Below are 12,870 nucleotides of genomic sequence, written 5' to 3'. Positions count from 1 at the left end.
CAAGATAAGCTATCAGTTTCCTGCATCATCCCAGCACCTTAATTCACATTTGCTCCAGTTTGAAACAGCTTTATCCAACATCTGTATCAAGAGCCATACCTTGCAGAGGAAGCTTCACCCATGACTTGCTCAATGACATTAATACTTCCCTGCCTCTTCCATAAATATTTACCCTGCTGCACTCCTTCCCTACTTTCACGGTCTCCATTTACAGCCAGGAAGCTGAGGAGCACAGAGTTCAAATGACTCATCCCAAAACATTTCTTACCAACCGGTAGGCTCACAGCAAAAGTCCTGCTTGCTGTCTCACTGGAAGAATTCACACATGATCAAGCTATGTCTGCTCAAATGACTTTTGAACGCTATTTTAGTTGTTTTGTGACACAACATCACCATTTCCGCATCACTGTAAGAAGCATTTACAACAAACTTTGAGAGACACGAAGGACATCAATCCTGTTGGATTCAGATTACACACACAAGAAATCCTTCTCATTTCCACTACTTACCAATGTTTCTTCTGTCTGTCTTCCATCCTCCCAACCTTGCCTGGTGTGGCAACCTGACAAAGGAAATCGGAAAACAGTAATGTTAAGCCTGCCTAAGCCTTATCCTCTTTATGAAACACCTTGAGAGAAGTCAGAGGGAAGAGCTCAGCACAGGGAAGAAACCCCCATTTCTTGGCCTTGATGAAGCAAGTTTTCATTCTCACTCTGCTGGTGATTAAAGACTGAAATGAAGATGGATAAGAGTTAACTTTTCCTCCAAAGCATCCAAGTCAGGAGGATTAAATAGGGTTGGACACTGACGGAGATTAAATCTATCTTAATTCCCACCTTACCTACAAATATTTCTTTGTCAAATCTGTAGAAATTAAAATAGAATGGGTCCCACCAGAAGAGATGTAAAGACCTATTACTTCACCCTGTGGGTAAAGCCAGGTAACATCACAGATCTTGCAACCTGGGCTTGCTTAATGCTTTCACACACTTTTGAAGGAGCAGAAGAGTGAGAAGCAGTATGAACATTCAGAACAAGGAGATAGCAGGCATCAGGATTCCCACAAGCACTTTTTATCACAAAGATAGAGCTGCAGCAGCACTATGTCTGTTGGCTAGGCAGCTCCTAAACCCTCCAAATGCCCCAGCTTCTCTCACATCTACAAATCTCTCACAAACACATTCAACTTCTGCTTCCTCCTACAAGTTAAGGAGGTGTGGCTCTAACACTATTGACTGAAGATGACTTTGAAGATATTAAAAAAAAAAATACGATACATTACTATAAACATTCATCTATAGGTGATACAGGAATTCCCAAAGGAAGAAGGAATGGGTATGTAGAAGATCGTAAAAGCACCGAGTAGAAAAGTAAAGAAGTAAAGCAACTTTTGATGTCAAATGAACTCATGAAGTTCAGAGTCCTAAAAAGTCATCTGACTAACTTTTCCCTGAATCTGTTATACCCTTTGAGAAAAGTTACCTCTAATAACTTTTCATGTTTTGTTACATAACTCTGAATTTAATTGTGTTTTTGCAGGATGAAGGCCAAATCCTCTATCACATTGTGCTGGATGAGAAGCTCCTGAAGAACAACCTGCACAATGGCATGCACAGGGAGACCATGCTAGGGTTTTCCTACCAGGTTGGGTTCTTCCTCCACAACGGCCAGGTACTGCTGTCTGCACTTACTTGGAGAAACAGGTTTCCTGCTTTTTATGAATCCAGCTTCAACTTTAGAGTAACATGCAGTCAAAAGGAGCTGTGCACCCCCCATTAGGTTCTAGGATATAATAGGCCAAAAGTTGTCACTCAGATGCCATGCCCCTCTCAGACCTGCTTAATTCATGTCCCCTTAAAGGGATCTTTGACTGAATTTTATTTCAATTGTGCTGTTCACATTTAGCATTGCATTTTAGAAGATACTGTGGTGGACATCTGTCTCTAGCAGCTACAAGTCTGCATCACAAAGCAGTCATTAATCTGATTTCCAAGAGCTATTAGAAACTTCAGTTTCTTCAGTTATAAGACTGCCTTCAGTTATAAAACATTAATTCTATTTTTTTGTGTATTTACTCCACTTTCAATCCTAAGAGCTCGAAGCACTGGGCAACAAATATGAATTGGCTTTCAACACCACTCATGGGAAAATCAGGCACAGCTAGATTAAGTGGCACACCCAGTTCTGTGGCACAGCCAGGAAGGGCACTTGGTCTTCCTCCTCTGTCCCAGAGCTCCCTCTGGGCACAGGCAAAGGAGGACAGAAAGCTTTTGACCAAAGCAGTCTCAGCCCTGCTGTTTGCTCTGCCCACGGCAGAGCCTTGGAAAAGCATCAGCTCATGGGGCTGTTGCTGTGAGGGCACAACAGGACTGTGGGGTAGCAGTGAGATGATTAAAGTCCTCCTTGAAGGAACAGCTGCTGGGAGGGCTTCCTTGAAGGTCCTCACTCCCCACAGACACCAAACCCAGCTCTTGGTTTGCTTTAGGCTCCTTCTTCAAACCTTTACACCCCATGGTGGAAAAAGCTGCTCTGCCAAATTCTGTTGCTAAGAAACTTCAATAAGCTGCAAGTCATCTCACGCCATCCAGCCACTAAGGTCTTAAATGCAGCAACTGGGATGTGAGCAAGTGCTTGAAGTTAGCTATGTTCGTCGGCTTTCCTGAAGTGAGACTTGCACATTGCTCCTTCTTTCACCTGCTACTGCTCCAGTTACCATATAGCTACCAAACAGCTCTGCTGCTTTCTAATGGATTGCATTTCTTCTGCAGCTGTTCATAAATGATGCGCCTATAAGCTATACAAATGTTGCAACAGACAAAGGAATTATTCATGGATTGGGAAAGGTCCTGGAAATCCAGAAGAACAGATGTGACATCAATGATACCGTGATCATCGTAAGTCATTCTGTTCATGTAGATGCTTAAAGGCCCATCAGAGAGGTCTATAGCCGAATACAGCTCAAACATATAGGATACGTGACACTGTATTTCCCAGTAAGGAATGCACACACACTTTCCACAAAGAATATTCCTACCTGGAATTCTATTAAAGCATCTATTAAGACAGCTTTGATCCTACAATTGCTGTACTGACAGCCTAGATAAAATATAATCAAAGTAGCAGAGGAATAAGCAATTCCTGACAATTAATTTTCAGAAAATAATAGTAATGCACTATTCTAATATATCTCCTTAGCCAGGCCGCTTGTTTGTAAAGTAAACAAGTGGGGAAGAAAATGGAAAATAAGATATTTTTTAGTACAGAAATGATCTTCTTTTCATTCCAAGTGTAGAATACCATTGCACATACACATGAACTCCTCATACCTTCTGAGTAAAGCATTCTCCCTCTTTTGTTCATTGTACATATGAAATATAAATGAGTTTACATTCCTCTAAAGAATAGGATGTGATTTCCTCAAACTGTCAGAGAAAGATTTCCTTTGTCTTTTCTCCTGAGTGAGTCAAATAGGACAGCAAGCAGGCAGCTTATCTCCTTTTTTATGGAGCATGCAACAAACTAGACGAGGAAGAAAAAGTGAGACTTGTGCTTCAGTTAAAGCAAATTTAACAGGCACAGACTTTTGCAGCTTATTTTCCTCGTGGTACAGTCCCATATTTGAGTATATGTCACTCAAGGCCTTTCCCCTGCTTTGCTCTGTCAGGTCCTTAGCACATAGTTCTTTGTTTTCCCATGCAAAATTATTTTCCCTACTACGTTCAAATGCAGCAACACACTTAAACGTTCTTTTAAGCCTTGCTGACTGTACATGAGCAAAGATTCACACGCACGTATAGCACAGGACATACATGAGGTACGAGGTTCCGGTTTCCAAGCTCCCCTTGCACCACAGGCAAACTGTGCGAAGTTCAGGATTTGCCTCTTACTGTGCTTTAGATGGGAGGCCTTTGGGAAGCATCGCTTTAAAAGAGCACGGAGAAATATCCAAAAGAGCTTTCCCTCTCCTTCCCCTTGGGAGAAGGCTTCCCATGGGATGTCCCTACAGACCCACTGGTAGGGATGTTCTTCCTTGCTGAGCAGTGCAGCTACTCCCATCACCTTTACCAAAGGGGTTATCCTGAGTATGCACCCAGAGGGCTAGGTTTAGAAATATATCTGGAAAATATGCATTTTCTATAAAACAACCTGTCTGCAGCTTTAAACAGTCTGTTAACTAACTCCCATTTGTGTTGCTTAAGGAAAAGTGCAGAATTTGTTCACAGCCATCAAGTTGTCCCCCAGGAACAAAAGAAATAGTAAGTATTTTATCATCAATGCTAATTTTTTTAAAAGTCAAAACTGAGCATAGATGCATTCAATCCTGGTTTTAATGTAATTGCTTCAGTTTCAACAAAAGTTATTGCAGTTACTTCAGCCTGCTACATACATTGCTTACAGCCAATAGACACAATCTGCTCTGAGAGCAAGGTAGCAGAATCAAGGACAGCTTAAAGATTGTTTTATCTTGATAGACTAGTTTCTAGTATGCACTGGGACAACTGAAGACTCCTCAAACTGTAAAGGTCACCTCTACCATGCAAAACTGAAGGAGTTGAACATGGTCTGGAGCATACTCGCTACAGGAGGAATTGCAGAAGCAGCTTTGAGCCCTTCAAAACAGAGATGTTCAGAAGGGCAAACTCAACCTGTCCCCAGCAATATGCTGTGAGTTATGGTCACAAGGAGACTTTGGATGCCCAGGCCCAACACATGAGAACTGCAGATATTTAGTGAGTCCCTGTCAACCACGATACGACCTAGAGTTTCTCAGCATCTAAATTTATCTGGGAAAGCCCCTCTGTTGGGATTACATAAGCATATTTTCCTTTATTATTATTTATTTTTAATTAATTACGCCAGTAATAGGATTCTAAAGCATATCAAGTCCCGTCCACCCCATTAAGGTAATTGGCTGGCAAAGGCAAACTGAAGTGCTCATGGGTAAAACTCAAAAGCATTAACATTTCCCTTTACAATGAACAGCTGGATGGATGCTTATCTCAATCTCCTTAACAAGCGTACAATGAGACTGGCAAGCCTTCTTTGGCATGTAGTTTTTTTCCCAGCTGTGTCCAGATCTGGAAGATGATGTTTCAACAGCTGTTTTTGCAGAACTTTGGCACTCAGTTTTCCAAGAGGAGTTAGGAAGAACAGGAAATGTGTCAGATAATAAAAGAAATGTTTGTCAAACTTCAGGAAAAAAAGATCTGTTCAATTCTGAGCAACGGCAGTATTAGACACGTCTTTAAAATGCCACACTGAGGGCACTGAGTTAAATTGATCATATGTTAGCTAGAAAAAAATCATTTACCTAACGTATTTTTATTTCTAGAAGTATTTCCTTCCTTTTCATTGTGAATGTGTGAGTCAGTGCACAGCATGCATAAAGTTAATGTCCTGTTTTTAAAAACATCTGAAAGTAGCTGATCGATATCACCCAGAAGTGCAGCTGTTTCTTCAATTATTGTTCAGGCAGGGGAGAAGAAATACTGTGTCCTCTCAGAAAACAACATGAGATTGTACACCATCCAGATCGGGTGCCAGCCAAAGTGTGCCAAAACCATCATTGTGAGTAGTACACCGTTTCTCTTGCAGTAACGGCCAGGAACCCCCATCCCTGAAGCTCACCCTCCTCATAATCCCCACTAAACACACCCAGCATGTCAAGGTGGTCCCTGACAATGTATTTATTTGCCTTCATTCTGGATGCAGCAGAGATTGGAAGGTTAAAGGCTGCTGATAGCTGCAGCATAGGAAGAGCATAGGAAGGTGATGTGGTGCAGAGGGAGGCACAGGTTTGGGAAGGGTAACCCCATGCTTGTCCCTAGCATTCCGATCCACCTTTTCCCTGCGGTGGTGGAGGGCACCTGGGTCCCACCAAGGACGTGTGGTGGCAGCCTGAGCCCCAGCACATTAAGGAGCATGGCCAGAGACCAGCACAGCTGAAGTGCTGCTAAAAATCCAGATCTCCAGTTCACCCCCACCCAGCAGCAGCCCCAAGAGACGATATCCAGCAGCCACGTGCTTGCTGCCACGCTTGCTACCCTAACCCTGACCCTCAGCACACCGTTTCTGGATTTCCAGACGAGGGAGTGCTGTGCGGGTTTCTTCGGGCAGCAATGCCAGCCCTGCCCAGGGAAAGCAGGGAACGCCTGCTTCGGAAACGGCATCTGCCAGGATGGCATCAACGGCACAGGCACCTGCGAGTGCGGAGAGGGGTTTGTCGGTACAGCCTGCGAAAGCTGCATCGAAGGCAAATACGGCCGCAACTGCGATCAAGGTACTGAGCATCCCTGAACCACACCAGCACCTTCACTATTCTTGTCAGATGTCAAAACCTTCCCCTTAGGTCTTGTAACCATGTCCATTCTAGATCCTAGAAAGGTACATCACTTTCAGAGTAATAGGTCAGTCTTAAAATCATCATTAACCTCTTCTGTTTCCCCATTATGGTATTTTCTCTCTACGCCCTTGTTTGGGGACAGTGCCTGACACACTACAGGCTTAGAACAGCATTCAGAGAGAATAGTCCTGTTTAGAACTGCTTTTTCACCAATGCTTTCCCATTAAAATACAATTTCAGTTCTTGTATTTGGGAACAGAGGAAAGATAAGCATATTTTTAATTTAGATTTATTCTGTAAGTAGAAGCCAATAGGCACAAGCCAAAGCATTTCTTGAAATAGCCTAGAGTAGAAGGTGCCATCAGCAGATATCTGGGCCATCCCTCCTGCCCTTCCTTCCCCTCACTGCCTTGCTGCGCACACTGCTACCCTGCCCAGGGACAGTGGTTTCCTCCCATCTCTCCCCACAGCATGCGCTTGCATCCATGGGAAATGCAGCAGCGGGATCGATGGGGACGGCTCCTGTGAATGTGACGTTGGCTGGAGAGGGGTGACGTGTGAGACTGGTGAGCGTGCTCCTCCTTTTTTTTTTCTGGGGCGCAAAATGAGCATTTCAGGAAATGCCAGAACTACAGCCGTGATCAGATCCCAGATATCCCAGACCAGATATCCAACAGCTCCCCACATGCGGGTGGGAAATACGGGCAACCTCCCTGTGCTATGGCAATTAATTACAATATTAATAGAGAGCCAGCTGAGATACTGCCCATGAGAAATAAATGCCTTACTTATGCCCTGTATCTGTTCCCAAAGAATATCCCATTTGTTAAGGCTATGTATTTTGCAGAGCAGAGTTACCTGGCACATTTTGATCCTCAGATCAAAAGCCTCTGAAGTGCTTCAATAAGTTGATTTAGCTATACAACACTGGATATTAAATTATGTTCTTGCTAATACAATAAAAATTAATTAGCAAATAAATCATTTTGTGTTGGTTTAATGCAGCTCGATATCCAATAAAAATATATTTTAGTTAGACATAATTAAAATGTATTAAATAACTATTTCAGAACTCTACATATAATAGTATAAAATAAAAAATCATATAAGCACATTAATAATAGCATTCAATATCAGTTTTAAATTTGCCCAGAGAAAAAATAGTAATGATATGAACTTTATGGTTAGAGTTGCTATAGTTGCAACATCTGAGCAAATTTCAGTTCCTTTAGAAAACCTACACTTACATAATTAAACTAATAATGTGCAAAGTGAATCAGACTAAGTACAGAGAAATGACAACAGCTGAAATGGTTTCCTGGCAGTATGTTGACATGCCTCTTCCTCACAACTGAATTTAAGTGGCACCCACTAATCTCTACAGATGGAGTCTCCATACAGACAGGGAGCATAGTTGTCTGCTGCAGAACTCTTAACAGACTTCAGCTTTGCATGGTGGGAACAAAAGATTGGGAAACTAGAAGGATCTTGACCCAAAAGGTTCTGACCCCTGTTTCTTTTTTTTTTTTTTTCTCTTGCAGAAATCAAAGATGATGCATGTAATGCCTCATGCCATACCAGTGCTAAGTACGTATGAAATCCAATTATTTGGAGGAGAGGGGAGAAAAATGGGATCTCTTGCAAGGCAAAAAGCATAGTCCATCTTGCTCTTTATGAAGACTTCTCAGGAGCATAGATAATGCTCATGTTTTTTGCCACAAAGATAAGGAGCAATGTTATTGTAACATATTTGGTGATGAGGTCAAAAAGTTCAAAACATGCATTCTAAAACGGGAAACAAATGGGATTTTAGGGGGAGTGGGGGCAGAGGGAGACATCCTACCATGCAGTATACAAAGAAACAGAGCCTGCAGCACTAAAGAGAACAGGAGGCCAGGGCAAGACTGATCACAAAATAAGGTTTCTGAGGTGAGCTTTATCTGGTCTTCCTATTTGCCCCATCCACCACAACATACACAACTGAGAAATGCCATTGGCACTAGGGACTTGATTTGACCAAAAAGAGCTGCATTTGACAAGAAACAGCTCAGCTCTTCACATCAAAATATTTAAAAAAAAAAATGCTCTCAGCAGTCCAGCACCAATACTGGGACACTAGCCAGTTTTCAAAGGAGAAAGTCACCCCCACTGAGCCATTTACTGAAGCACACCCACATCCCATCATTGACCGGATAGCAAGATTTCCATAACCTGAAATATCTAAAGAACAAGGAAAGATAGCTGGAAAGTCACCTCATTTTCAGCCACAGCTCCTCCACAGGAGCAGAGAAACCTTTTTCCCACATGTTTATACATCCACTGCCATACCTCTGTAGGTAGAGGGGTAGGCACAGGCATGGCAGGAGGTGGGGGAAGTGACTGGGCTGACTGTGCTCTGATGATGTCCCTGGGTGACAGCAGGGAGCAATCCCTGCACTATGCAGAACTCATGAGGCAGTAAAGCCATGCAGGCTGAACTGTCCAAAAAACCTCAAACTTGAACCCAGGAGACTCAGACGCCTGGCTCCCACCCTTGCACATCAGTTCTGTTACGTCCCTCAATAAATTGTGGGCACAGAAACAAAAATTTCTGTGCAGTTTTTGGGTGAGCAGGCATGCAAATTCTGAGTTCTGCATGAAAAAAATACAACACTCGATGGCCAAAGCATGCATTTTTAATACTTAAAATAATACATTAAAAATTCATTTGGAAAGCTTGGTCCAGCTAGGTTTTATGGCTGTAATTACATCATACCCTATGGTTAAATGCCTTGTTAGTTATGTGATGTTACCTTCAGAACAATGCACAAAAAACAAGGGCTGTACAGAAGGCCTGCTTTCTTTTCTTTTAAATGTCATCTCCCTCTTTTACTTCTTTAGCTGCCGTCTCCTATCGAATGGCACTGCCTATTGCCAGTGCGCAGCTGGATTCGAGGGGAACGGGACGTTCTGCACAGGCAAGTGAACTTTGTTTTTTTCCAAAAGGGAAGAAACATTCTCGAAACACTCTGGTCATGGTGGAGCTGATGAGAGATGAGCACTTCCCTAGGCACCAGTTATAAAACAAGAATTGCTGCCAGTTTGCTCACAACAAATCAGAGCCCAACAGGTGCAGATTCATAGCAAACAAAGGGCTCAAAATCTCCAAGCTGTGGGGCATTGTGCTAAAGGAGAGCAGAGAAAAGGGAACGTGCTGTGCACAACCCAGGCCCCATTGTTTGCAGAGTAACGAAACCTGGATTGTGACTTTTACTCCTTTTCCCAACAAAGGCCAGCAAAGGGAGGCTAATTCAGAGTACAATAGCACTTCCAGCTCTTGGAAGCTGTATAGCCCTACCATTCCCTCAGCTTTCTGGGGTGGCACAGATTTCTGGGGTGGTAAAATCAACTTCTTCAGAGTACAGAGATCTGAGAGACCCTCCGAGAGGGGCAATAGCAGCTTATCCTAGGTGTCCCTCCAGCCTTACAAAACAGACCACTTCCAGCTACAGTGATGGTAATTAATTTTACAGTTGTTTTACTTAATCTTTAACTGATTAAAATACTAATTCTCTTAGGAACAGAAGCATATTTGTCTACTTACAATAGCTGGCAGGGTCCTAATCCAAGATATTAGCACTTTTATTCTGGCTGCTTTCATTTTCTCTTCTGGCACAAATCAACCAAATCCATTTTAATCTGCTGGTGGGAAATTCCCCATGTGCAAGAAGAGATGGGTGACCTGTGTCACCCATTGTGGCTCTGTGCTCACCCTTATTCCCCAATGTAGGATTCCCAGGGAAAACCAGTTACGGGACAAGTCATCCCCCCAACCCCCAATCTGACTGTTACAGCTCCTGAAACAGTAATTTGGCATCATTTGAGGAAATAATAATAATAATAATAATAATAATAATAATAATAATAATAATAATAAAGCCATGTTTGGGCTGATTTGATTCACACTGAATATCAGAAAAGGCTCCCTCCCTGCTCTGGGAGTAACGCAAGCAATCTCAATTTGTTAGCCTCTGACTCATTCAGAGCTGGAGAAATGGCACAAGTATCCATCTGAATAAAAACTTTTTGTCACAGGAGAGGGGGCTGGGTGGTATTGCACTCTAGGCCTCCTGCAAGATTCGGCCATTTGATATGCGTGCAGAAAAAGGCAAGCTAAGGGAAAGCTTCAAATGGCCATTTAACCTAGAGAAGAGCATGAAGGTCTCTTTTTTGGTGCTTGGTTGAAATGGATAGAATTGGAAGATGGGAAGTTACTGAAAGTCAGTCCTGGATGAATTCTTATCTTCCATACTGGAAGCATCTTCTCAGCTTTCCGTCTTATAATCAATAAGACGTATTAAATATCTGGCACTAATGAAGTATATGGTCTCTTAAATCAGAAAGGACCTGTGCCAAGAAAATGTTAGCAAATTCCTTTAAAAGAAAGAGACAGCTTAACCTGAAAAGCGAAAAGCCATTTAAGCACATTGGTTTAATCTGGGTTGTTGTCACTGTTCAGCTATTGATGCTTGCGAGACCAGCAATGGTGGCTGTTCTGCCAAGGCAGAGTGCAGAAGAACAACACCTGGCAATAGAGTGTGCGTCTGCAATGCGGGGTACACTGGTGATGGAATAGTTTGCATCGGTAAGTGTTTGCAATGTCTCATATATTGCAAGGAGGGAAGCTACCAGAGCGAGTTTTCCTGTAGGTGGAAGAATGGCACTATGACCCAGAAGTGCCATTTCCCAATACTATAGACCCTGATGCCAAAGGCATCTCTACCTGCCATGTGCTTGATACTGCTTTGCAAACAATGCAACTACAGCAGTGTAGCGTGACACCAAAGCTTGTTTTAAAAGATCTGCCTCTCAACAAGGATAGCCCCATCTTCAGCAGCTGGATACACTTCACGCTCCTCTGACCATTGCAAACTTTTAAGACTTTTAGACATTGTTGTACTAAACCTCCCCGGGTATGGTTTTAGAAATGCTGACGGCAGGGTTTTAGCCTTCACCAAGACAACTGCAAGACCTACACTGAGGTATTAAGTAGCTAAGGGAATGAGTTTCATGGATTCACAGTTGTCATAAATCTACATTCCTGGTACACTTTACTTAAAATTCTCCCTTCTTGGGTTTTCAGAAGTCACTCTTTTTTTAATTACACTGTTTCTGTTTTATAAAGAAATCAACCCTTGTCTGGAGAACAACGGTGGATGTGACAGAAACGCAGAATGCACACAAACTGGACCCAATCAAGTGAGTACTTTGTCACTGCAGAAAAATAAGAGTGGCCGAGTGTTTACAGTTGGGTAAAGAAAGATTTGCCCAACTCAACTTTGCTTTCAAAGGGAAAAGTGGATTTCATAACAAAAATTCTGAGAAGTATATGCTTCCGTCAAAAAGGTATTTGAGGGGGTGTGTGGATAAACACGAAAAATTTAATTTCAGTAAAAGAAATCCAAAACTGCAGAGGAAAGCAGTGTTTTGCTGTTTCAAGTGGTTGGTTTTCTCCTTTGGGAGGTTTCCATGCATGCATGTTTTCTGTTTTTGCTTTGTAGGCAGTATGTAATTGCTTGAAGGGATACTCTGGAGATGGTAAAAGATGCACATACATCAGTCTGTGCTCACAAGTAAGTATCCGTTTAAGGAGAATATTTAAGGCCTTCTTATAATCATTACTTTTGGGTTTTGTATGCATTGAAAACTAAGTCAGATAAGCCCAGATTCAACTTATCTTAACCTAGCTACTTTTTAAGTATGCTTGGTTCAGTCCCTGGCTTTAGTGCTGTCACTATTTTAGAAGCTAAGTATGCAGTAGGGGCTTTTTCCTGGACCACAGCCCACACATAACACACTCATCACTGAGTCTTTAAACAAAAAAAAAAAACCCACTTCAAATTAGATCTAGAGAAACAGACCCTAGTCTGCAGTGGTAAAATATAAGTCATATCTTCTCAGCAAATTTTTTTGTCATTGCTAGAGTTCATATAAAAAGCCACTATTTAAATTTGTGTTTGGGACACAGAGGGCTTACCAACATTTCAATTACTATTTTTAAAAAATGCAGTTTCTAGATGAGACAATTAAAGAGCTTAGTTCAAATGATAAGAAAGAGAAGCGTGATCTACTACCTGTTACTTGTAATGACCAGAAAAAAAAAAACCCTACAGGTTTGTTGATGCTCAGGGGTCAGTTCTAGCTGTTCTAGGACCCAGGTGAATGGGAACCAAAGAGAATAATCTACAGTAGATCAAAACGCTGATTTAGTTTTAATATTCTCCTGTCATTAAGCCCTCTGGCATGATTTGGAACTGTCTCTGTGCAGCCTGAATGAGAGAAATCATCAAGCGTTAGCATACACATCCCCTCCTCAGTCTGAAATCTTTCTAGCCTCATCAGAGTACCAAGTCCTCACATTGCTGGGTCATTACCAGTGAAATCCGTAGTGGGGCAAAGAGTTACTGAGGAGCCTGGGCACGCCTGGGCTCCTACCCTGGAGTAGGTATTTCCAGCAGAGGTGCCAGGCTGCAGGCCCCTATAAGGGC

General features: G+C 42.4%; 1 protein-coding gene across 1 annotated transcript in view; it reads left to right on the top strand.

Moving 5' to 3' along the window:
* STAB2 (stabilin 2) overlaps window positions 1-12,870 on the top strand; it is an 83,213-nt gene that overhangs the window by 46,187 nt on the left and 24,156 nt on the right. Inside the window, exons 34-44 of the mRNA XM_086754371.1 lie at window positions 1,540-1,671; window positions 2,769-2,894; window positions 4,200-4,256; window positions 5,473-5,568; window positions 6,085-6,280; window positions 6,814-6,909; window positions 7,885-7,930; window positions 9,224-9,300; window positions 10,842-10,967; window positions 11,508-11,581; window positions 11,884-11,955. Coding sequence (XP_086610497.1) covers window positions 1,540-1,671; window positions 2,769-2,894; window positions 4,200-4,256; window positions 5,473-5,568; window positions 6,085-6,280; window positions 6,814-6,909; window positions 7,885-7,930; window positions 9,224-9,300; window positions 10,842-10,967; window positions 11,508-11,581; window positions 11,884-11,955 — 1,098 coding nt within the window. The remainder of the gene's footprint in view (window positions 1-1,539; window positions 1,672-2,768; window positions 2,895-4,199; window positions 4,257-5,472; window positions 5,569-6,084; window positions 6,281-6,813; window positions 6,910-7,884; window positions 7,931-9,223; window positions 9,301-10,841; window positions 10,968-11,507; window positions 11,582-11,883; window positions 11,956-12,870) is intronic.

The sequence above is a fragment of the Chlamydotis macqueenii genome, chromosome 1 (genome assembly GCF_036417535.1).
Source record: "Chlamydotis macqueenii isolate bChlMac1 chromosome 1, bChlMac1.mat, whole genome shotgun sequence".
NCBI classification, from domain to species: Eukaryota; Metazoa; Chordata; class Aves; order Otidiformes; family Otididae; genus Chlamydotis; species Chlamydotis macqueenii.
Note: the sequence above shows the minus strand (reverse complement) of the source record. Positions and strands in the feature narration are given on the sequence as shown.